Below are 23,551 nucleotides of genomic sequence, written 5' to 3' on the forward strand. Positions count from 1 at the left end.
GGGCATTGCAAAGGCCAAATGGCATTACTGCAGCCTGTTGAACTACCTCCCATTGTAAAAATGTTAATTTAATGTAAATATCTTTATCTAATGTTATCCTCTCCCTTTCTTCTCTACTCCCAGTTCTAGTACCTTGTTATTTGTAACTGCTTCCTCCTCACTAATAGGTTACTCATTTGTTCTTTGTACACCCCTGTTCTATGTAAACCGGCATGATGTGATTGTATCATGAATGCCGGTATATAAAAATTTTAAATAAATAAATAAATAAAATAAATAAATTACTAGGTATTTATAATGTCCATCATGGGTACTGAATGCTGTCTTCCATTCGTCCCCTTCCTGTATCCAGATGAGGTTATAGGTTATAGGTTCCTCTCAGGTCCAGTTAGTAAATATTTGTGCTCCATGCAGATGATAAAAAAGTTCCGTAATTAGAGGCAGCAGGTATCTATTCTTGCAGGTTATGGCACTGAGGCCCCTGTAGTCAATGCATGACCTGAGGGAGCTATCTTTCTTTCTGACAAAGATGAAGCCTGCCTCTACCAGAGAGGACAAAGGGTTGATATATCCTCGTTCCAGGTTTTCTTTGATGTAGCTTGACATTGCTGTCATTTCAGGAGCAGATAGTGGGTAGACCTTGCCCCTACGGGGGGCGGAGGCATTTTTCCTGGAAGCAGGTCAATTGGACAGTCAGAGGACCTGTGGGATGGCAGAGTCTCAGCATGCCTCTTGCTAAAGATGTTTGCAAATGCCAAGATGTCTGCAAATGCTGCATATTGAGGAGGGAGACCCTGAATGACTGGGATCAGAGTCCTCGCTACTGGCACAGGTAAGGTAACCCAAGAGAGACATCATTGCTGACAGGAGGGCCCCCAGGACAATTTACAGATCCTGCCAGTCTATAGTGGGATTGTGTAGCATCAGCCAGAGTAAGCCAAAGATGTTCGACTGCCTTGGGTAGTATAGAGAGAGCAATGCTTTCCCTGTGCAGAAGTCCAGTGTGAAGAGTGAGCAGCAGGGTAACCAAAGACATCTGATCAGGAAGGGGTTCACCATAAATTGAGGAGATGGTAACTGGCTTCTCCAAGGTTGCTGTGGGAAGGTTGTATTGGCATACCAGTGCTTCGATGATGAAATTGCCTCCAGCACCAGAGTCCAGGAATGCCTCAGTATGTACCTCTGTATTGTGGGAAGTGAGGCAAATTAGCACAAGTAATTGAGGAGAGGATGAAGGCCAACCTAGGGTTGCTCTCCAACCAAATCTAGGCTCAGGTGTTTTCCACCTTCTTGGGACAACGGCTAGCAAAGTGCCTCTATGTGGCACAAAAGAGACAGAGGTTGAGCCACCAGCATCTCTACTTTTCTTCGGAGAGCTGGGCTCTGCCGAGTTGCATGGGCTCTTCAGTGAAGGAAGCAGGTGTGGCATCTGTGGTAGGGATCAGAGGATACTGAAATTTGGGAGCCAGCCTAAAATGCCATCGAGAAGCCTCTCTCGCCTGGACCTGCTCTTGGAAGCCACACAGCCAGCGCAATGAGATCCTCCAGTCCAGGCAACAGGTCCCAGTCAGCTAGCTCATCCTTGATGCACTCTGCAAGGCCCTACCAAAAGATGGCAGTGAGACTATTTTCACCCCAATGGAGTTCCAAGGCCAGCATCCAGATTTGGTTGGCATAATCTCCAACTGTGCAGGTGCCCTGCCTAATGCAGAGTAACTCAATGGCAACTGAGGAGGACCAACCAGGCTCGTCAAATATTTGCCAGAACTGCTTCAGGAAGTTATCCAGACTCTTCACCAGGGGGTCGTTCTGTTCCCATAGAGGTGAAAGCCAGGCTAGGGCAGGACCTGCCAGGAGAGAGAGAATAAACAACATCACCTTGGTCCAGTCCGAGGGGTAGTTGGTAGCCTATAGCTCAAAGTACATCATGCACTGGTTAGTAAAGCCTCTGCAGGCCTTAGGATCCCTGTCATACCAGTATAGTGGTGGTAAATGTGCCATGGGTTTCAGATGCCAGTTGGAGGAGGGGCCAGTGTAGGTATGGGTGCATAGCCCTGCATGGAATCCATTCAAGCTGCAAGGTCTTGGAGTATGCAGGTCGTACGGTTGAATTGGTCTTGCTGCTGTTGGACCTGGATAGCCAACCCTGAGAGAGCCTGAGCCAGGAACAAGTCCACCAAGCTCATGGCCTCAGCAATCTGTCACGAATGTGGGCCAATGGGCTGTGGCGTAATGACAAAGCCTAGTAAGTGAACCTACTAGGCCCACACTGACGGCAGATGGACTCGCTCTTATTAGGATCGGTTCTAAGGCTTCACCTATACCAGCTCCATTCCCTGCAGGTTGAGACCTTGGATTCCAGGGGCCAGCAGGAATTAGGCGAGTGTCCTGTAAGGAGCAGTCAAAGTTGAGTAGGGAGCAGAGGTCAGAGCAGGCAGCGAGCAAATGGTGTCAAGGTCCAGGCCGAGGTCAGGGCAGGCAGAGATCAGGCAATGTTGAGCTCCAGGCTAAGGTTGGGGAAGACAGAGATCAGGCAGTGTTGACATCCAGGCTAAGGTCAGAGCAGGCAGCAGTCTATAAGGGTAGTTGGAGTCCAAGGCCAGGGTCAGAATCAGAAGTCAAGCAGAGACAGATAGACAAGACACTAGGGAATAAGCAGGACAAGGCAGGACAAGGCAAAGCAAGATAACAACAAGGCAGGACAAGGCAAGGTAAGAAGGAGACAAAGCACAGAGATAATATAGCAACACGCACTGCATGAGCTGAAGGACCTGTTGCTGAGGGAAAGCTTGTAGCGCGGCTGGGATTTAGTTACCCAGCAGTGTGATGTCATCACTGAGCGCCATCAGACTTGCTTCTTGCTGCGGGGCCTCTAAGTATTGGTGCGCCGTATGTGCATGTGTGCCTAGGGAGGCCCAGGGAAATGGTGGTGTGGTGGTGGCGTCTCAGCCGCATTAGCAGCGTTCAAGGGTGGGACATCCTGCAGCAGGCCAAAGCATTACAGGCATGAGGGGTATTGTAATTTAGCGGATTCCTTAAAGGGTTCCGTCACAAAGATTTATAACTTGTAGAACAAAGAATTTTCTAAGGCCCTCCTCTCAAATACTTGTTTGGGAGAGAGAAATTGGTACTGCAATAACAGAAGATGAATGGGACCTTTCCTTCGTGCATACTAGAAAATGTTCTATTTTTACATCTAGAATTGAAAACAGCTGTAAGGTTCTCTTGAGTTGGTACCTCACCCCCTGAGAAACTACATAAAGCACGCCCAAATTTTGATACAAAGTGTTGGAGGGGTTGTGGGAATACTAGCTCATTTTATCACATGTGGTGGTCGTGTCCTGTTATTATAGTGCTTTGGGGCACGATATATTCTTTCTTGGGAAAAGTGGTAGGTTTGGAAATGATACCTGCACCAAAACATGCTTTGTTATACACCCCATCTGAATATGGCAACCATTATACACAACTATTACTACAACAATTGGTATTGGCTGCCAAATGCAAACTTGCTTATCAACAGAAAAATCCCAAGGGCCCTTCTCCAGCAGCAAGGCTTCAGACCTATTGAATGCGTACATAGGTTGAACATGATCACCACTCTCAAAAATCATAAGAACTTGACATTTGAAAAGATATGGTCGCAACATGCACAATGGAAAAAAAGGTCACATTTTGCATTCCTGCCTGATATCTACTGTGGTTTTTTAGTAAGCTGCTTGCATTACTATAAGCAAGCATAATGTTGGACAAGCCTGTGCAGTATAGACGTTATCGTATATTAGAAGTCTGTGCAACATTATGTTGTGTTAGGGAAAGCTAAATTAACATCATTTGATATTCGATGCATGCTCTGATGATGGGAGGACAGCGTCGGGGAAGGAGGAGGGAATGGGTTGGAGGGTCAACTAAGAGAAATAATCATGTACGGAGGTCGATATTCAAAAGCCATTTAGACGGATAACTGAAAAGTTATCCGACTAAATGGCTACCCAGCTATATTGAAAGCTGTATGCAGCTAAAATCCAGCCGCATAACTCATTTTGCGGGTGGGAGGTGTTTCCATGCGGAGCAGAGTGAGCTGCATAAGTTATGCCACTAATTCCAATTTTTGGAGTTAGCCACTTAACCTATGCGGCTCACTCTGGTTGGGTCAGAGCCACACAACAGCTAAAAATGGACCTTTAAATTGAAAAAAAAAAACCCCATTACATGCAAGCTTAGCACGCTTGTGTGAGCTTGTGCATGTTCATGGGTGCTTGCGCAAGCTTCTGTACACCTATGTGTAAGTGCCTATGCCTGCTTGTCCCCTGTGTGTGAGAGCATGGGAGACAGGGCTTCGCAGACAGAACATATATGTGTGTGTTTGGGGGAGCTTGTGCATGTGTGTGCGTGCGATTATGTGTGTGTAGGCGCCTGTGCGAGTGTGTCTGCCTGTGCCTTTATGTGTGTGGGTGTCTACCTGCATGTGTGTGTGTGTGTGCCTGTGTGCATGTGTGTGGGGGGGGCATGCGTGCCTGTGTGTGTGTGTGTATGTGTATGTGCAGGGCTTTGCAGACAGAGCATATAGTCTTTGCACAGAGCATCTTCCACTGGTTTGGGCACCACCTAGTGGCCACAGACAGACATGACAGTGGGACCAATCAACTAACACAAGCCTTTTATATATGTACGGGCCGATACAGTACAGTGCGCTCCAGCGGAATGCACTGTTAGCCCGTGTTTAGCCGCGCGTTTTCAACATGCTATTTTTACCCCTTATACAGTAAGGGGTAAAAGCGAGTCGAAAACGTGCGGCCAATCCCCCCGAAACTAATAGCGCCCGCAATGGGCCTATTAGTTATTCCTGCGCGATTCAGAAAGTAAAATGTGCAGCCAAGCCGCACATTTTACTCTCAAAAATTAACTCCTGCCAAAGGCAGGCATTAATTTCGGCTGGCACCAGGAAAGTGCACAGAAAAGCAGAAAAAAAAGCTTTTCTGTACAAACATTTAAAAATCTGCCTGCAGCCTGAGGATTGGAAGATGGACGCTCAATTATGCCGGTGTCCGTTTTCCAAACCCATGGCTGTCAGCGGGTTCGATAACCGACACCGGTAAAATTGAACATCGGCTGTCAAACCCGCTGTCAGCTGCCGCTTCTGTCAAAAAGGAGGCGCAAGGGACGCGCTAGTGTGCCTAGCGCCTCCTTTTACCGCAGGCTCTCATTTGCATAAATTTATTTACTGGAATGTGCGCCCAGGAGAGTTTTCTGTATCGGCCCGATATATATATATATAATAGATACAGGGGCAAATCTTTAAAGGTACGCGCGGGCGCAGATTTGTTCGTGCAACCCGGCGTGAACAAATCTGCACACGATTTTATAACATGCGCGCGCTGCCACATGCATGTTATAAAATCCAGGGTCGGAGCATGCAGGGGGGGTGCACAATTGTGCAACTTGCGCGTGCCAAGCCAAGCAGCCTGCCTCCATTCCCTCCGCCTCCCCCCACCTTCCCTTCCCTTCCCCTATCTAACCCACCCTCCAGCCCTACCTAAATCCCCCTCCTAACCTTTATCGAAGAAGTTATGCCTGCGTCCGGGCAGGCGTAATTTGCGTGCACTGACTCTCCATCCCCCGGCATGGCGGCAGTGCCGGAGGCCTCGGTCCCGCCCCAGCATGCCCCCGGGCCAGCGCTTCGCCCACAGCCCTGCCCCCGGAATGCCCCCTTTTGCAGGCCCCGGGACTTACGCGCGGCCCGGGGCTTGTGCGTGCTGCCGAGCCTATGCAAGATAGGCTTGGTGCACGCAGGGGGAGGCAGGGGTAGGTTTTCAGGGTTTTATAAGATTTGCGCGAACCCTTTGAAAATCTACCCCTAAGGGGTAGATTTTTAAAGTTATGCGCAGGCGTAGATTTGTTCGCGCAACCCGGCACAAAGAAATCTACGCACAATTTTATAACATGTTATAAAATCCAGGGTCAGCGCGGGCAGGGGGGTGCACAATTGTGCAACCTGCGCACGCGAGCCGCGCAGCCTGCCTCCGTTCCCTCCGAGGCCGCTCCGAAATCGGAGCGGCCTCGGAAGGAACATTTTTTCCGGTCCCCCCACCTTTTCCTCCCTTCCGCTACCTAACCCACCCCCCAGCCCTAACTAAATCCCCCCTTACCTTTGTTCAGAAAGTTGTGCACGCCGGCCGGCTGCCAGCGCGCCATTCCCCGGCCTGGGGGCTGGTTCTGAGGCCTCGGTCACACCCCAGAATGCCCCCGGGCCGGCACCAATCCCACGGCCCCGCCCCTGGAACGCCCCCGAATGCCGCGCCGCCCCCGACATGCCCCCCAAGCAAAGCCCTGGGACTTACGCACATCTCGGGGCTTTGCGCGCGCCAGCGGCCTATGCAACATAGGCGCGCCGGCGCACATGTCCCCTGCGCGCGTAAATCCGGCTGGATTTATGTGCGCAGGACTTTTAAAATCTGCCCCTAAATGTTGTAGGGAAATATTCCCTGATAGGGTGAAGTTACATTCGTGCTGTATACGATTCATTGTAAAGATATTCTAGCAGTAGGGATTTGAATCTTCTCATCACCAGGAGAAAGAAGGGTAAGGGAGGAAGTATGTACGCCTTGAAATACACCTTATCTTACCCTCAAGGTAGGAGGGATCTGCTCAAAATCAAAGATGTATTTGACAGATTCTCTCAGTAAAGCTCTACCAGCCTCCTACTTAACAAAAGGCAGTTAATGTTTAACGCCGTATTATACATTAGTAGCAGATAACTTCCCAGATCCAGGCAGCAGAGCCTGGCACTGCCCCACTGTCCCTGGCTGCTGCGGGAGAGAGGAAGGAACAGGCGGAGAAGCGCAGCAGCTAAAGCGCTGGGGAGCAACGGTAGAAAAGAAAAAGGTAAAAAAAAAATTTAAAAAAAGCTTTGAAATCATGGAAAAGTCTTTCTCTTCCCTGGAATGTGCTCATTCCGGCTGGGATGGAATCATGCTTTGTACAGGAAGGGAGCGAGGGGCCTGCTGACACCACCACTCTGCTTATTAATACCAGGGCTCTTCACAAAAGCTTCAGAATATTTCCTCTTTTAGCACGGAGCTCACATTCTGCAAAATGTAAAAGGAAACCCCCCACATTGTTTATCGTGCTCTGTTTCTAAAGTCTTATAGCGAACACCAATACTCGCCCCCCCCCCCCCCCGAAACTCGCACTTTCTTTGCTGTTTCTGTAACTGAAAACCTTTAAGCTGAGCACCTGCACGCAGTTCTGTTCGGAGTTGTGTCGCCGGTGACCTCACACGGACTGCTTTGTGTCTGGTAGGTATCACGTGTGATATCATTTACAATGTCATAGTCCATATGGACTATCGGGTGCGGTATCCGCATGGGACATCGTTTCAGAATATGACCACCCCAAAAAAAAAAAAATCCCTGCCTTAAATTGTAAGCTCTTTGGGGAAGAGGCATTATAAGCTTGGGACCTATCTTGCTCTTGATGGGTGCTAAATGATCGGCGCCACAAGCAGCCTGGGAGCACACAATACTTCGATTCTTGAAGAAGACTGGGAAGGGTTCACTGGAAACAAGTGGGAAAATACTAAGGTCGTTCCGGGTCATCTGGAAATCCATATTCAGACACTGTGAGGCTCAGCCAGTTAGCCAGATAAATGTATCTGGCTAACCACTGAATATATCCAACTATCTTAAAGTGAGCCGGATAAGTTTATCCAACTAATTTTAGGACAGCCCTATGGCTAACTCAGCACCTCTTGTTTACACCCATGGAATGCCCCTAACGTATCTGGCTAAATTATCACCGGACAACTACTTATAACTATTATAATTTAGCCGGATAAGTGGCTGAATATGCCAAATTTTCCATTTAAATAGATACCTTTTGAGTTATCCATCTAGATGGCTTTTGAATATGGGCCTCCTTGTTTTACAGTTGCTATTGATACCATTCCCAGCTGCACTGGCATATTTAGGAATGTTTTGATTTCGAGTCACCCTGAGAATGTCTTTGCTTAATGGGGTGATGGGAGAGAGCAGAAGCTGTATGCACCCAAACTTTCTGCTCTCTCATACACACTCTTACATACACACTCACATGCTCATTCTCACTCACACACATATTCACTTACACACTCATTCCTCTCATTCTCCATACATACTGACTGATAAACCCTCTCTCACACACACACACAACCACTCACACTCTCTCTCACATAGACTCACATACATTTTCTCACACATGCTCACTCACACACATACACTCACATTAACTTCTCTCACTCTCCCACAAACACACACACTCATTCATTCTCTCTCTCTCTCTCTCAGTCAGAACCCACCAGCAGCATCCACTTCCTCTTTCAGACCTGCTTGGCCTTCTCCTTCTTTGGCTGCATGGGCTGACACTGCTTCTTCTAGCCACACAGGACTGTTTTTCGTCCGCCCATGTGGCTGATGCCCTTCCTTTCTGCCTGCATGGATCCAGGTGATGTCCTCTTCTGTAGACCATGCAGGCAGTTCCCTGCTACACCAAGAGTTTTCCTGTGTCAGCCTAGAGACCCAGCAATTTCTTTAATATTCTGGAGTCTCCACAGCAAATCTGGAGAATTGCCAGGTATGAATGCTAGCCTGAGCCTGAACTTCTGAGATCTTGGAAATTAAGGAAGATCAGATCTAGCTAGTATCTGAATGGGAAACCACTGGAACACCAGGTGCTGTGGGCCACAGAAAGGAACTAACAAACCTCTGCAGTATTCTGCCAAGAAAGAAAATCACAAGTACCATGGCGGAGCTGTGATCACCTAACCACTGACATCCAGAAATAGATAGAACAAGGATAGGAACAAAATTAATGTAATTTCCCAAACTCCTTTTTTTTTCTAGGCATTCCTTCTCCTAGCACCATCCTCTCCAGGTGGCCACGTGACAGTATGGATTGCCGAGAAGAGGAATTAGGGACAAAGGAACGTGCTAAGGAGAATCTGTGATCTGCTGGAAAGACATTAGCTATTGCAAAGCCCATACCTAATGGCTACAGAAGAGACATTCAGGTGGTCTGAATCCACTTCAGATAAAGAAAAGAAGAGGAGGCCAGTGCTAGATGTGGAAGACCTGGGCAGTGCTTCTAGCTCCTCCAAATCAATGTGGCCTTCACATGTCTGTAAAACTTCCGTTAGCACGCCAACTAACCCAAGTTCCTCATGTGACTATTTTGCCCCTCTGGCTGATGGACCTCCCTTGCCTTCTACATCATTTGAAGGCAATGGGCAGCTGGACTCAGAGGACCCAAGCTTCTTCAGCTTGAAGCCCATCAGACGATTTATTCCTAGATCATGGAAGAACTTTTTCCAGAGAAGAAAAGCAGATCCAGAGAGACTGCAGTTTGTGGCACATGTACAAGAAGGCGTGAGATGTTCCCCGCCAGTTAGTCCTCTTTTAGACTGCAGAAAGGCATGTCTAGAAGAGGAGACCACAACAGGAAGTAAAAATGTAAATGGTCATCTTAAAGAGTGGTCCAACACTTTAGAATCAGAGACATCCCTGTCCAAAATCCCTTATGATCCCCAAGAGGGGAAAAGCCACATTTCCCTCAGCTATAAAGACAAAGTGGAAGCCTACAGTCAGAAATACTCATACATGAAGTCCTGGCCTGGCTTGCTTAGGATTTTGGCTGGGGTTCAGCTTCTCTTGGGAGGCATGGTCTTTGCTTGCGTTTGTGCCTATATTCAGAAAGACTACCAATGGAACAACCTATTTGGCACGCAGATACAAACCAGTTTCCTTGGAGGAGGAGTCGGCTACAATTACTATGGCCCAATGACTCCCTTCGTGTTGGTGGTGGCCAGCCTGGTTTGGCTGGTCACACTGATCCTACTTGGCTTAGGGTTGACGATGTACTACAGGACTATCCTCTTGGATTCTCACTGGTGGCCCATGACAGAATTTTCCATCAATATCATCATGTTCCTCCTGTACATGGCAGCAGGCATTGCGTACATCAACACTGTCAATAGGGGAGGGCTGTGCTACTCGATATTTGCCACCAACCCACTTATTGTGGCCTTCTGCCGGGTGGAAGGTGGTCAGGTGGCAGCCATAGCCTTCCTTTTCATCAGTATGCTGCTGTACATGATCAGCTCCTTGGTGTGCTTAAGAATGTGGAGACATGAAAGAGCCAGAAGACAGAGACAGACATTCAAAGTCCAGGTAAGTCTCACATCTTGGATAGCCCACATTTTAGGAACCAATACATAATCAAAGAAATCTGTTACCATATTGGAGATGGGGGATGCTTTGGGGGCTCAGAAGTGTGACAGAAATGAACAAGAGCTTTGAAAATGGCAGACATTTTGCGCAACTTGTATGATGATGCCATGCCAATACTATGGCGTGTCGTTACCTGTGCCTCTTGTTTACATCCCTGGTATCTGACTGTGGTGTTGGCAAATGGAGCATTGCATTTGAGACTTGGAAGCAGGCCTTTTTTTCTGCATGGCACTGTGTGTCTCTCTATTATGAGCAAACATTAACAGAGTGCGTGCACAGTCCACACCATTAGCAGATGCTGCGGCAGTCAAAAAAGCAAACAGAATGTTGGGAATTATTAGAAAGGGAATGGTGAATAAAATGGAAAATGTCATAATGCCTCTGTATCACTCCATGGTGAGACCTCATCTTGAGTACTGTGTACAATTCTGGTCGCTGAATCTCAAAAAAGATATAATTGCGATGGAGAAGGTACAGAGAAGGGCTACCAAAATGATAACGAAGATAAAACAGCTCCCCTATGAGGAAAGGCTGAAGAGGTTAGGGCTGTTCAGCTTGGAGAAGAGACGGCTGAGGGGGGATATGATAGAGGTGTTTGAAATCATTAGAGGTCTAGAACGGGTAGATGTGAATCGGTTATTTACTCTTTCAGATAATAGAAAGACTAGGGGGCACTCCATGAAGTTAGCGTGTAGCACATTTAAAACTAATCGGAGAAAGTTCTTTTTCATTCAACGCACAATTAAACTCTGGAATTTGTTGCCAGAGGATGTGGTTAGTGCAGTTAGTGTAGCTGGGTTTAAAAAAGGATTGGATAAGTTCTTGGAGGAGAAGTCCATTACCTGCTATTAATTAAGTTGACTAAGAAAATAGCCACTGCTATTACTAGCAACGGTAACATGGAATAGATTTAGTTTTTGGGTACTTGCCAGGTACTTATAATCTGGATTGGCCACTGTTGGAAACAGGATGCTGGGCTGGATGGACCCTTGGTCTGACCCAGCATGACAATTTCTTATGTTCTTATTGAGATCCCTTGGGTAGGAACAAAAAACATTGTCTTTCATTCTGTCTTTAGCAGCAAAATTCAATTCTCAGGAGGGACAAGCCCAAGAGAATCGTCTTCCAGGATGAGATGCCGCTGGATGGAAGCTCCAGAGGAAAATTCTCCAAATTAATCCAGTTTTCAGAAGAGGGAGATAACCAAGGAGTCCTAAATCAATCAATCCCAACAGGACACACACCAAAGCCACACATGGTCCCAGACTATATCCTGTGAGTTCAAACGTTGCAGGTGGCTTTTCTCTATTTCTGCTTTCTATTCTTAATATCACACTGTAGGGGATGAAATAAATGATACAGTGAAGATATATGCCAGAGCCCATGCTATTTAACAGCAGTTGAAGCCTCACTACTGACAGAAAGTTTGAGGGAGTTTAATTACAGGCAGTGACGGACTTTGCAGTAGATTGTGCCTGGGCATATTCAGTCATCCTGTTTGGGAGCAGAGGCGGGATAGTGGAAGAGGCCGCCACAACGCTCGGGATCTCACAGGCTCAACCCGCTTCTCCTGGATCTCAGGGCCTCTGGCTCCGTCCTCAACTTCCCCACGGGCCTCTCGGCCTCCTTTGTCTTTCCCTGAGGTTCAGGTTAGTGCTTTGATCCCAGCCGTTCCCTGGCTTGTTCTCTCCCTTTCTGCCTTAGGAAGTACCCTGAGATCTGCGGCCCGGAGGAGAGGCAGAAGTACAAGGCTGTGTTTAATGATCAGTACGCCGAGTACAAGGAGCTGTACGGTGAAGTGAACAACTGCGTGCAGAAGTTTAAGGAACTGGATGCCATGATGAGAAAGCTGCCACGTCACACACAAAGCAAGGAGGTGAGTGCTTCGTCTATGGGCAGGCCAGGCGCTTTCCACAGAGCTTTGGAGCACACTGCTGTCAATAACCTTCAGAAAATAATAGACCAAAATGTTTTCTAATGGGGGATGCCTCCTGGGATGGACTATTGTTCCTGGAGAGTTTAAACCACGTCTGGAGTTCTACCTGCTGCAGACTCCACAGAACCAGCCTGAGCTCCTTATTTTCCGAGCGTCGGCGATTTGCCAGCGACCGACTCAGGTTGGCGGAACTTGGTGTGACCCAAGTGCATTTGCCATTCCCCTTTCTCGTGCAGCCTCCTCAATCACAGCCCCACGTAAGAGCCCCACTGACCGTTCTTCCCTCCTTTCCTTTGCACAGGGACGCAGCAGAGTCCTGAATGTCCTTAAAGACTACGACAAGAAGAAAAAGGTGGGTAGGGGTGCGGGGAGCCCCGGAGTGCGTGCTGCTTGTGCGAATAAGCTGCTGCAATTTTCCCCGAAGGTGGAGCTAACTGGCTGATTTGTTGCACGATGTTATCCCGATGCCTTCCCTGCGAACCTTTGCCTGCTTTCGTGAAAAAAAAAAAAAAAAAGTAATGCACTAACTAACATTTTATTTATTTATTTAAATTACTTTTACCCCCGCACCCTCCAACGTTCGGGGCAGATAACAAAAATACAAGCATAAAAATACACGGCAGATACAAGAACAATAACAGCAACTTAACAATAACAGACAGATAAAATAAATAATAATAATAATGATGTTTTTAACGTGCCGCAGTATATAAAAAAAATCACTAAATAAATAAATAAATAAATAAATAAATAAGACTAAAACAAATTCAAAGGGAAAACAAAGAGCTGCGGCCAATGATTCTCCCAGCCGGATGGAGAGAGAGTTAATAGAATAGGACTGGTCTGAACATGAAGGGGCAATTTTAAAAGGGCAGCGGGCGTAAAAACCGGGGGTTACGTGCATGGCTGGGCCTTGCGCGTGCTGCTCGCATTTTAGAATGGCCCCAGCCTCGGGAGTAACCTCCGTTACGCACAGAAGTGCAGGGCCATGTAAAACGGGCAAGCCAGGGGCGCGGTCTGGGCAGGGAGGGTGGGCCGGGGGCGGGCCCGGGACAGCGCCATTAGCTGCTGTCCCGGGGAAGCAGGCACCGCCAGCCAGCCAGCACGTGGAGTTTACTTCTGCTCCTGAGGAGCAGTAAGTATGAAAATAAAAAAAAAAAGGGGATAGGTAGGGTTAGTTTAGGGGTTGGGGAGGAGAGGGGAAAAGGGAGGAAGGGTAGGTAGGGTAGGTAGGGCTAAAGGAAAGTTCCCTCCCAGTCCGCTCCTTAATTGGAACGGACAGGGAGGGAACTGGGCAAAGGCCCGATCGCATTGCCATGCGTAATTTCGAAAATTCCTCCCCTGCGCACGTGAGTCGCGGGCCGCCCACACGCGCGCGCGTGGATGCTAAACTCCGCCACGCAATGTGCGTGTGGCTGTCATATTCTAAAACGTGCGCGCGCCGTGTGCATGTTATAAAATGATCGCGTCCACGTGTGCACGCCGGAAACCGCGCGCGCATGGACAGGCAAGCGCTCGTTTAAAAATCAACCGTTGCGTGAATTAGTTTGCGAGAGTAGGTTAAGTCAAGGGGAAAGAAAAGGAAAACGTGCCTTACTGAGGAGAGGCGAGACTCCATGAAGTATTTAGTGAGAAGGCAATGGCAAAGAGGGAGGTTTTCACCATTCCTGGGTAAATCTAAGGACTTTGAACTCTTTTTCCAATTGACTGGTGACGAATATGCTGTGGTAAAAAACAGCTGGAGATGGTCTGAGATTTGGATCCAGACATAGGATCCCAAATAGAAAACATAAAATGCCAGAAAATCCCAAGATGGTGCCAGACATCCCCCTCTCCCCAGCACCTCAGGCTATGATCCTCAGAGTCCTAAATTCAATCCATTCCTGCTGAAATCTAAGGGACTCATTCAAGTCTTGGAGGGGTTTTTTTGTAACAGAATAAAGTTTATCGATAAAAAATATATATTTCACTATACTGACCATTAACGCAGGATCAGATACATTACAATTAGAAAAAAAAAAGTCAATTGCATAAGTGTTCTAACCGGAAGAATATGTAAAGCATTTACAGACTGAAAAAACTGAAATAAAAAGTTAAGCAATTTTTAGCATTTAAATCCTTGACTGATTTTACCCATTTTCTGCAACTACACAAACTTTCCAGAAAGAGGCCATTCCAAATCCAGCTGCTTATAGGAGAATTGCCTTCCTTTGGGCAGAAATCAGTGATTATAGTTGTAAAGGAGAACTGCCTTCCCTCCGGCTGGAATCAGTGAGAGTAGTGATAAAGGAGAACTGCCTTCCCTCCGGCTGCAATCAGCGAGTGGAGTGATAAAGGAAAACTGCCTTCCCTCCGGCTGCAATCAGCGAGTGGAGAGATAAAGGAGAACTGCCTTCCCTCCGGCTGCAATCAGTGAGTGGAGTGATAAAGGAGAACTGCCTTCCCTCCGGCTGCAATCAGCGAGTGGAGAGATAAAGGAGAACTGCCTTCCCTCCGGCTGCAATCAGTGAGTGCAGTGATAAAGGAGAACTGCCATCCCTCCGGCTGGAATCAGTGAGAGTAGTGATAAAGGAGAACTGCCTTCCCTCCGGCTGCAATCAGCGAGTGGAGTGATAAAGGAGAACTGCCTTCGCTCCGGCTGCAATCAGCGAGTGGAGTGATAAAGGAGAACTGCCTTCCCTTCGGCTGCAATCAGCGAGTGGAGTGATAAAGGAGAACTGCCTTCCCTCCGGCTGCAATCAGCGAGTGGAGTGATAAAGGAGAACTGCCTTCCCTCCGGCTGCAATCAGCGAACTGCCTTCCCTCCGGCTGTGAGTGTGAAGAATACAAAGTATGTCAGAGTTAGTTTCCTTTTTTCCGAGGTTTTGCATTAGATTTTGCTTTTCATGCTGCTGACTTGGAGGATGGCAGCTTACTTAAACCCAGGAATCCTTCATTTTCTCTGAATGTATTGTTCACTAGACATTAACAGGTGAAAGCACAGGGGGTACTTTTCAGAAGGATTGATAAGCTTAAAACTGGGATTTAAGTGCATAAATGCCCTTTATGCATGTAGGCGGGCTTTTGAATATCTGCTATGATATCTGCTATTGAATTAATAGGTTGCACAAGCATAAGGGCACGTTATGTGTGTAAACGGCCTTTGGAAAATTGCCATGATATCTGCTACTTTGATGCATGTAAATGCCTTTAAAAATAGCGACCTAGTGACAGTACTACAGTGACATAGTGTCCGTGCCAGTATAACGTTATGCACAGATAGCAGAGGCGTCCCCAGGGAGGAGTTAGCTCTTACATGCATCCTTTTGAAGTTTCAAAAGTACACGCTTAGATTTTTTCTGGAAAAAATATGGACACAAATAGGTTCAGGTCTGTGCGAGTACTTTTTCTGAGTCAATTTTCCAAGGGAACTTTCTCCCTTTGAAAACTGGCAGATTGTCTGCGGGTGACAAGTACCTGCAGACTTTGCACCTCTGCACACAGTGTGAAAGTTGCCCCCTGTTAGATGGCAGGTGAAGACCAAAATGGCCCATCCAATCTGCTTGGTTAAGATTCGTCCACCTTGGGGAGACCGTACTTAAACATTTCCATCTGAAACCAAACACCAGCTCTCTCCCTCCTCCCCCAGGTCTTTTTGCTGACCTTTCAACCCTTTTCCCACCACTGGCCTCCATGTCCATCCCAAAATCCCTTTCAGTGGAGGCCTCCACTAGCAGGCCATTTTGGGCCTTGCCTTCTTCAGCTTCACTTGTCGCAAGCCCAGGGCTTAATCCAGCACCCAAGCCCTCTTCTATGTTTAGAATAATAATCCCTACAATCACCAAGCTTAATGAGGCCTCCCAGCCAGGCCTCCTTCTATGTCTCATTCCGAGTTCCATAAGAACCCCCCGAGGGTAGGGAGGCTGCTGGAAAACCTCCAGCCTCCTCATGCCCGCTGAGGTTTGGGTCTCAGCCGGGGCCTTTACACGCGGCTCACCCCCGCCTTCGTGGAAGCGCGGGGCTGTTGTACCACCGCCGTTTTGGGGCTGTATCTGCTGCTGCTCTGTGCAAATTGCCATCCCTTTGGCTACTAGGGATCCCCTGTGCTTATCCCATGCCTTTTTGAAATCCTTTACCATTTTTGTCCCCACCACCTTTTCCATTAAAAACAAAACAAACAAACAAACAAAATTGTCCTGACGCTACTGAGTCTTGGAACTTCATATCATGAGCCCCTAGTTCTCCATTGTAAAAGGTTTGTTACTTGCACTTTATCAGTGCCATTCAGGTATTTAAGGAGGTCCAGTTTTCAAAAGGATTTTTATGAGGTTGCCCGGCCTTTATAACTGGGAGGAGGGGGAGGAAGAGATTGTGCACAGGAAAGGAAGCACAAAAGCAAGCTTCCTGCATTCTTGGACGCATTCCAGGTGTTGCAGCTGGAGCAGGGAAACCATTTGCACACACGTACCTTTGATTTTCAAAAGTATGCACATATATCCACATGCCCAAAATGATGCTTCCTCCCAAGCAGAGGAAACGTTGATGTGCATGCATGTCGGCCCTGGCGCCGTGCGCACCTGGGAATTTCCAGTGTGGATTTATGTGCATGAATCCCCTTTGAACATTTGGGATAAAATCTGCAGGTACCTGCAGGGCTTCAGCCTATGTGAGCTGTCTGAGGCCTTTCTCTGTCACACCCCATCTCTCCTCCCTTCTAGCGCAGGCCTGTTTAGCTCCCTAAGTCTCATCTGATACGGTATGGCTTTTGGTGTAGGGCCCTTTCTCTGGACAACCTCTAGTTTGTCTCTTTCTTTCCTGAGGTACAGCTTCCAGACTGAACCCTCACCAACGCCTATTACAGAGGCATTGTCGCCCTCTTTTTTTTCTGCCCTGTTATGTCCCTCCCTGTACATCCATGTGGCTCTGACCACCACCGTATCAAACTTTCACTACTTTCAGATGCTACCCCACCAAGGCCTCTCTCCTGGTTGGTGCCGCTGTTCCCTCTAAGCTGTGCATGTGTTTCCAGCCCCCCCCCCCCCCCCCCCCCCACACACACACAGCAAAACATAGCACGGACAAGAAATCCTTTTTCCATTCTACTGGCTTGTAGAGTACAAATCTGAACTCAGCTTATAAAAATTTGCACAAAAGAAAATGTTTGCGCATGCAGCCTTTCAAAACTCAGAGGGAATACTGGTCAGTGCACCTCAACGTTTCAACGTTATTGTGTACTGATCCCAAATGCAAGACTTTATACTGGATCTTAACTTACTTACTTACTTACTTACTTACTTATTTATTTATTTAGCATTTTTCTATACCGACTTTCCAATAACAGAATTATTGATCAATTCGGTTTTCATTCTAAACAATAACAATGACAAGTAAATGTCTTACAATGAACAGGTCGAATTAACTTGGATTACGATATATGGGGTTAATAACATAATTAAAAGGTACGGTGCCTAATGTAGGCTAGATAAGCAGGTGGTAGTATAAAGTTATTAGATATTAGACATTAGACTGCCAAAGTTCATGTGATTTCTCGAGAAGATCTATATAGTTCTCTAGCGGGTTACCACGGAGGGGATCATTGGCAGGGATATTCCGCAGGTTGATGTTATGGGAAAGCTTGATTGAATAACCAAGTCTTGAGTCTTTTTTTAAATGTAGTGGAGCATTGCACTGATCTGAGATCTGACGGGAGAGTGTTCCAGAGTTTAGGACCAGCTGTGGAGAAAGCTCTTTTACTTAATGCTGACTTCATCGGTGGGATTTGAAGGTTGTTTTTGTAGGCTTGTCTCACTGGTCTGGTGGAGGTGTAGAGTTGGAGAGGGAATTTGAGCTCGAGTGGTGCCAGGTTGTGTAGTGCCTTGTGGGTTACTGAGAGCACTTTGAAAAGTATTCTGAATTTGACGGGAAGCCAGTGTAGGCTTTTTAAGATGGGTGAGATGTGGTCTCTTTTGTTGGACTTGGTTAAGATCCTTGCTGCAGCGTTTTGCAGCATCTGTAGCGGTTTTATGGTGTTGGCAGGGAGACCCAGTAGAAGTGAGTTGCAGTAATCTATTTTCGTGAGAATGATTGCTTGTAGAACTAATCGGAAGTCTTTAAAATGTAGGAGAGGTCTCAGTCTTTTTAAGACTTGTAATTGGAAACAGGATGCTGGGCTTGATGGACCCTTGGTCTGACCCAGTATGGCATTTTCTTATGTTCTTATGTTCTTATGTTTACGATGTTATTTATGAGTGATCTGTAATTCATTTGGTTGTCAAGTATAACTCCTAGATTTCTGACTTGTGGGGTCATTGTTAATTGAGTAGACAAGATGGTACTTGGAAGTGTGTAGGTTCCGTTTTGGGAGATGAGGAGATATTCTGTTTTGTTTTGATTAAGGATCAAGTTGAGGCTACTGAGTAAGTTGTTGATGGCTTGTTGGCAAGAGTTCCAGAAGTCCAGAGTTTTTTGGAGAGATTCAGTAATTGGAATCAGTATCTGAACATCGTCTGCGTATAAGTAGTGGATGAGATTTAGGTTGATGAGGAGCTGGCAAAGTGGTAGAAGGTAAATATTGAATAAGGTTGGAGAAAGTGACGATCCTTGTGGGACTCCTAAGTTGCAGGTGACTGGTTGAGATTCTTCCTTGTTGACCTTGACCTTATACTGTCTGTTCTGTAGGAACGATTTGAACCAGTTGAGGGCCTCATCTCTAATACCAATGTCTGACAGACGATCTATTAATGTGTTATGATTGACCGTGTCAAATGCTGCTGTTAGATCTAGGAGGATGAGAAGACAAGGATGTCTGTTTTCAAGATTCAGTAATATAGAGTCCGTTAATGAGATTAGTAGGGTTTCAGTGCTTCGAGATTTAACTGCCAAGCATTCGATCATTCCTTATGCTTTGTTAGAAGCACTGACATACCAAGAGCAGTACCTGTGTGATTACACTGAAATTAAACCTGAGCCATCAATAGCACAGCTGCCCACCCCGCCCCCTCCACGTAGAGAGAAAGAGATAACACACAGGCCGATTCAGTAAAGTCCGCGGGAGAGCGGACGAACGCCCGCTCTCCCGGCGTGCGCACTGGCCCCTCGCCGGTGCGCGAGATACAGTATTCAAATTAGATGGCGAGGTAGAAATGGGGAAAAGGAGGCGCTAGGGACACTATCGCATCCCTAGCGCCTCCTTTTTGGCAGGAGCGGCAGCTATCAGCGGGTTTGACAGCTGACGCTCAATTTTGCCGGCGTCGGTTCTTGAGCCCGCTGACAGCCACGGTCTTGGAAACCGGACGCCGGCAAAATTGAGCGTCCGGTTTTCGGCCCGACAGCCACGGGCCAAATTCAAATTTTACTTATTTATTTATTTACTTTTTTTTTACTCTTCAGGACCTCCGACTTAATATCGCCATGATATTAAGTAGGAGGGTGCACATAAAAGCAGTTTTTACTGCTTTTCTGTGCACTTTCCCGGCGCCGGAAGAAATTAGCACCGACCTTTGGGTAGGCGCTAATTTCTGAAAGTAAAATGTGCGGCTTGGCTGCACATTTTACTTTCTGTATCCCGCGTGCATACCTAATAGGGCCATCAACATGCATTTGCACGTTGAGGGCGCTATTAGGTGCCACGGGTTGGACGCACGTTTTCCCTTACCCCTTACTGAATAAGGGGTAAGGGAAAACGCGTGTCCAATAGCAGGCTAACAGTGCGCTCCATCGGAGCGCACTGTACTGTATCGGCCTGACAGTTATTTCAAGCCAAGCGTCAGTGGGAGCCCACACAGTCTTACCTCCAAGGAGCTCCAACAGCCACTGAACAATGATCCTTCAGTCAGGCCGATGCAATACCATGCGTCCAAACTGGGCGACTGATTTTTCTACACGCGCACATCCTCCGGCGCACAAATGAGCTGCCGGGCTAAAAAGGACGCGCTGGGGATAAATTGTGCGTCCCTAGCGTGTTCATGGCATCGGGTGCCCAGGAGACGTGGCTGTGCGCCGGTTAGGAAAACGGATGCTCGTTAATTGAGCGTCTGTTTTCCTAACCTGACCACCGTCAAGATTGGTTTTTTTTCACGCTGCTTCCTGTGGTTCCTCCTACTTAGTATCGGGATAATATTAAGTAGGAGGAACCACAGAAAAGCAGTATTTTGGGGGGTTTTTTGTGGCGGCTTGGAGCGCATGAAGACTTAACACCAGCTCTGGGCTGGCATTAAGTTTTGCATGTTAAAATGTGCGCATCGGGCGCACGGTGATTTTTTTTGCATCGGTGGTAATACTTAATAGCCTCATTTACATGGCATTTACATGTGATGAGTGCTGTTTGCTTCATGCTGGTTTGGACACGCGTTTTGGATACGCTAATCCCACTGTTGCATGGGCAGTTATTGTAGCGCATCCAAAACCCTGCGTCCAACCTTCGGCAAGCTGTGCACTAGGCTGAGCGCGCTGAATTGCAGCGGCCTGCAAATGTTTAGGCAGTGATCTGAATGAGAGTACTAGCGACGCAATTATGTTTTAAACAGTAGGCATTGACCGAGGAAGGGCTTACACGTTTTAAACATTTGTTAGCCTAATACAGGTTGGGCGGCTACTCAACCACAATTTGCTGGGTTTTCTTGTATTTATTTATTTTAAATTCTTATATTCCGCCTTATTCGATGAACACGGCCCAAGACAGATCACAGTTTAAACATAAAGACTGTATTAAGGCAAGGAATAAGTAAAGTAATTAGAGTGCTAAACCATATATATGTGTATTTGCGAGACTAATGCATGCACGTTGCTCTCTGGCAGGATGCTGCTTTCCTGGAGAAGCAGGATCGATGTGACTATCTGAAGAAGAAGCTCTCACACATCAAGAAACAGATCCAAGAATACGACAGCATGGCCAAGGAGGGCTCCATCTACTTCTGAGGGCCAAGCTGCCTCAGGCGCATTGCACGGGTTCAGCGGCCTCCTCCCATTCCTACACGAGTTTTGCTGCACTGACCTGCCAGTTATGTACTCAGACCCTCCACCTGCACTTGTCTTTTAGGTTCTGTCAATGATTAGTAACTGAGCAGTGCCGCTACCCAGCCAAAGGGCAGAAAACACCACACAAGAGGCTGCACCTCTCAACGGCACTGCCCATCAACCCAGCCACATACCTGGATCCGTCAAAAGAAGACCTGGAGTCCACCTAGTCCGAGCTTCTTCCGATTTGCCTAACATCTCTCTCTGGGGCCGAAGCAATAAGACATGCGTTAAAACGGGCGCTCACTCATGAGCACCCGCTTCCCTAACGCGCGCCCGTCCATCTCTCCCGGGCGCGCGATGCAGTGTGCTAATGAGCTGCTGCGTTAAAAAGGAGGCGCTGGGGAAATTGTGCGTCCCTGGCGCCTCCTCGGCATCGAGCGCCCAGGAGAAGTGGCTGCACGTGGGTTAGGAAAACAGGCATTCAATTTGACGAGTGTCCACTTTCCTAACCCGTGCATAGCCAAGGGATAGGAAAATGAACGCTCGTAAATTGAGGCGTCTGTTTTCCGAACCTGACTGCCGTCAAGACCTTTTTTTTTTTCCCCTATGTTGCTGCTTTCTGTGGTTCCTCTGACTTAATACTGCGACAGTAGTAAGTCGTCGGAGTCACAGAAAAGCAGCATTTTCTGCTTAACTTTTGGGGCTCCTCAAGACTTAACGCCAGCTCCAGGGCTGGCCGTTAATTTTTAAGGGTTAAAATGTGCGCGTTGGGCGCACGGTTATTTTTTACATCGGGGGGTACTAGCTAACAGCCTCGTCAACGTGGCATTTACATGTGGTGAGCGCTGTTAGCCTCGCTCTGGTTTAGATGCGCTGACCCCTTATTGCATCAGGGATTACGGACGCGCGTCCAACCGCGGGTTAACCTGCGCGCCCGGTATTGCATCGGCCTGGGGATGTGTGGGGGCCTTGCAGGCGTCCTTGCTTTAGAGATGCTGGGCTATTACCGAGAGCACTAAGCTCACTGCTCCAGCACAGTGCATCAATCCAGGCGTTTACCGCAGATTGCAGCTCTCCGCTGGAACCAAGTCCTGGGTGTAAAGAAATCTGATTCTGAAGGAACTGCTGGGGAGAAAGGGTTCACATGTGTCCTTTTACAATGGGAATAGAATAAAATGAAAATCCCTTAAATGCTGTGACTTTCTCTCTTCCTCTGAATAATATAGATAGCTGTACTTCTCTAAGAGGGTTTTATGTACAAGTTACTTGTAGCAGAATTCAACGATGGGGATGAAAAATATAACAAGCACGGTGCCTATTCTTACATTTTTTCACCATTCCTTAGCTCTCGTTGATGGGATTGGAGGAGATCATCTCATAAGTATAAGAATGTTGTTCTCTGCTGGCAAAATGAACCAATAAGCAAGCAGAGGTATTGCTCCCAGAATCCCTCAGGAGAGCTGGATTTGCAAGCTATATCCTGGGTCTGTGTTTGGCTTTGGTGTCCCGGTGAGAGATGGCTTTGTAGTCTTCTAGCAAAGATCCAAGTGCAGGGCCTGAGCCATGAGCTGAGGATGCTCCTCTCCTGGCCTTCTGGCTGAGAATGATTGATTGCCCCGTATGGGATGAGGGAATGGAGGGGGTTAGCTCCCTTCTACCTAACCCCCACTGGGAACATGATGATGTAATAAGGACCCTTGTAGGATTAAACCTCCCGCTAAACAATAACAACAACAAAAATAGTCCTGGTGAGACAAGCTGCATAAACTATTATTACTACCAGGGCTTAGTTTGTAGATAAAAAGGAGGTGGAACCCTAGTGCTTGGGGGGGAAGGAGGGGAGCTGGGTCAGGTGTGAGGGGCTGGGGCCAGGACTAGTTGTGAACACTCTCACTGAAACACTATCTTTCCCCAGTGATCCTCCATCCCCAACCCCTGGCTGTTCTTCACCACCAGAACTGATTTATACCACCACCTCTGCACCACTTCCTCAGGACCTGGAACACTGTTCTAGATGGTTCTTTCAGAGCAGTAGCACAGTAGCCAGGGTTGAAGCCTTGATGACTGGCAATGCTCTTTCAAACTTGTGCTGATTCAACCCCCTTTTGTATCTGCACTTTAGGCTGCAGTGTCTGCTGCAGGCTCACACCCTCATCCTCCTGTTCTCTGCAAAACAGGAGGGGAGGGGGCAGAAGGACAGGAGGGGAAGGGCGGAATTAGAGAACCGAATAGCTGCACTTTGTTCCCTCTGCCTCAGGCTCATCTCCCTCTTCCCCGCAGGCTGCCTGGAGGGGAGGGGCTGGAACCCCTGAGGTTCTGCCTCTTAAATCTGAAAAGAAGCCGTGGAACTCAGTTCCGGGCAGTTCCCCCACAAATGAAGTCCTGATTACTACTACTACTTACCATTTCTAGAGCA

At 47.5% G+C, this 23,551-nt stretch overlaps 1 protein-coding gene across 3 annotated transcripts; it reads left to right on the forward strand.

The window, feature by feature from the left end:
• Positions 1–6,794: 6,794 nt before the first annotated feature.
• Positions 6,795–22,325, forward strand: OCEL1 (occludin/ELL domain containing 1). Of its 3 annotated transcripts, none has more exons than XR_003858351.1 (7): positions 6,795–6,885; positions 8,880–10,202; positions 11,341–11,537; positions 11,967–12,138; positions 12,500–12,550; positions 14,362–15,028; positions 20,974–21,051. XR_003858351.1 is itself a non-coding variant. In XM_029613996.1 (6 exons), exons 2-6 carry the CDS (start codon positions 9,024–9,026, stop codon positions 21,091–21,093), a joined length of 1,719 nt encoding a protein of 572 aa, XP_029469856.1. In that variant the 5' UTR covers positions 6,795–6,885; positions 8,880–9,023; the 3' UTR covers positions 21,094–22,325. The 3 variants fall into 3 exon arrangements, 1 of the variants encoding a protein (XP_029469856.1); XR_003858352.1 differs by having other exon boundaries at positions 11,344–11,537; XM_029613996.1 differs by lacking the exon at positions 14,362–15,028 and having other exon boundaries at positions 20,974–22,325.
• Positions 22,326–23,551: the final 1,226 nt, after the last annotated feature.

Source organism: Rhinatrema bivittatum, chromosome 8, assembly GCF_901001135.1.
Source record: "Rhinatrema bivittatum chromosome 8, aRhiBiv1.1, whole genome shotgun sequence".
Lineage (NCBI taxonomy): Eukaryota > Metazoa > Chordata > Amphibia > Gymnophiona > Rhinatrematidae > Rhinatrema > Rhinatrema bivittatum.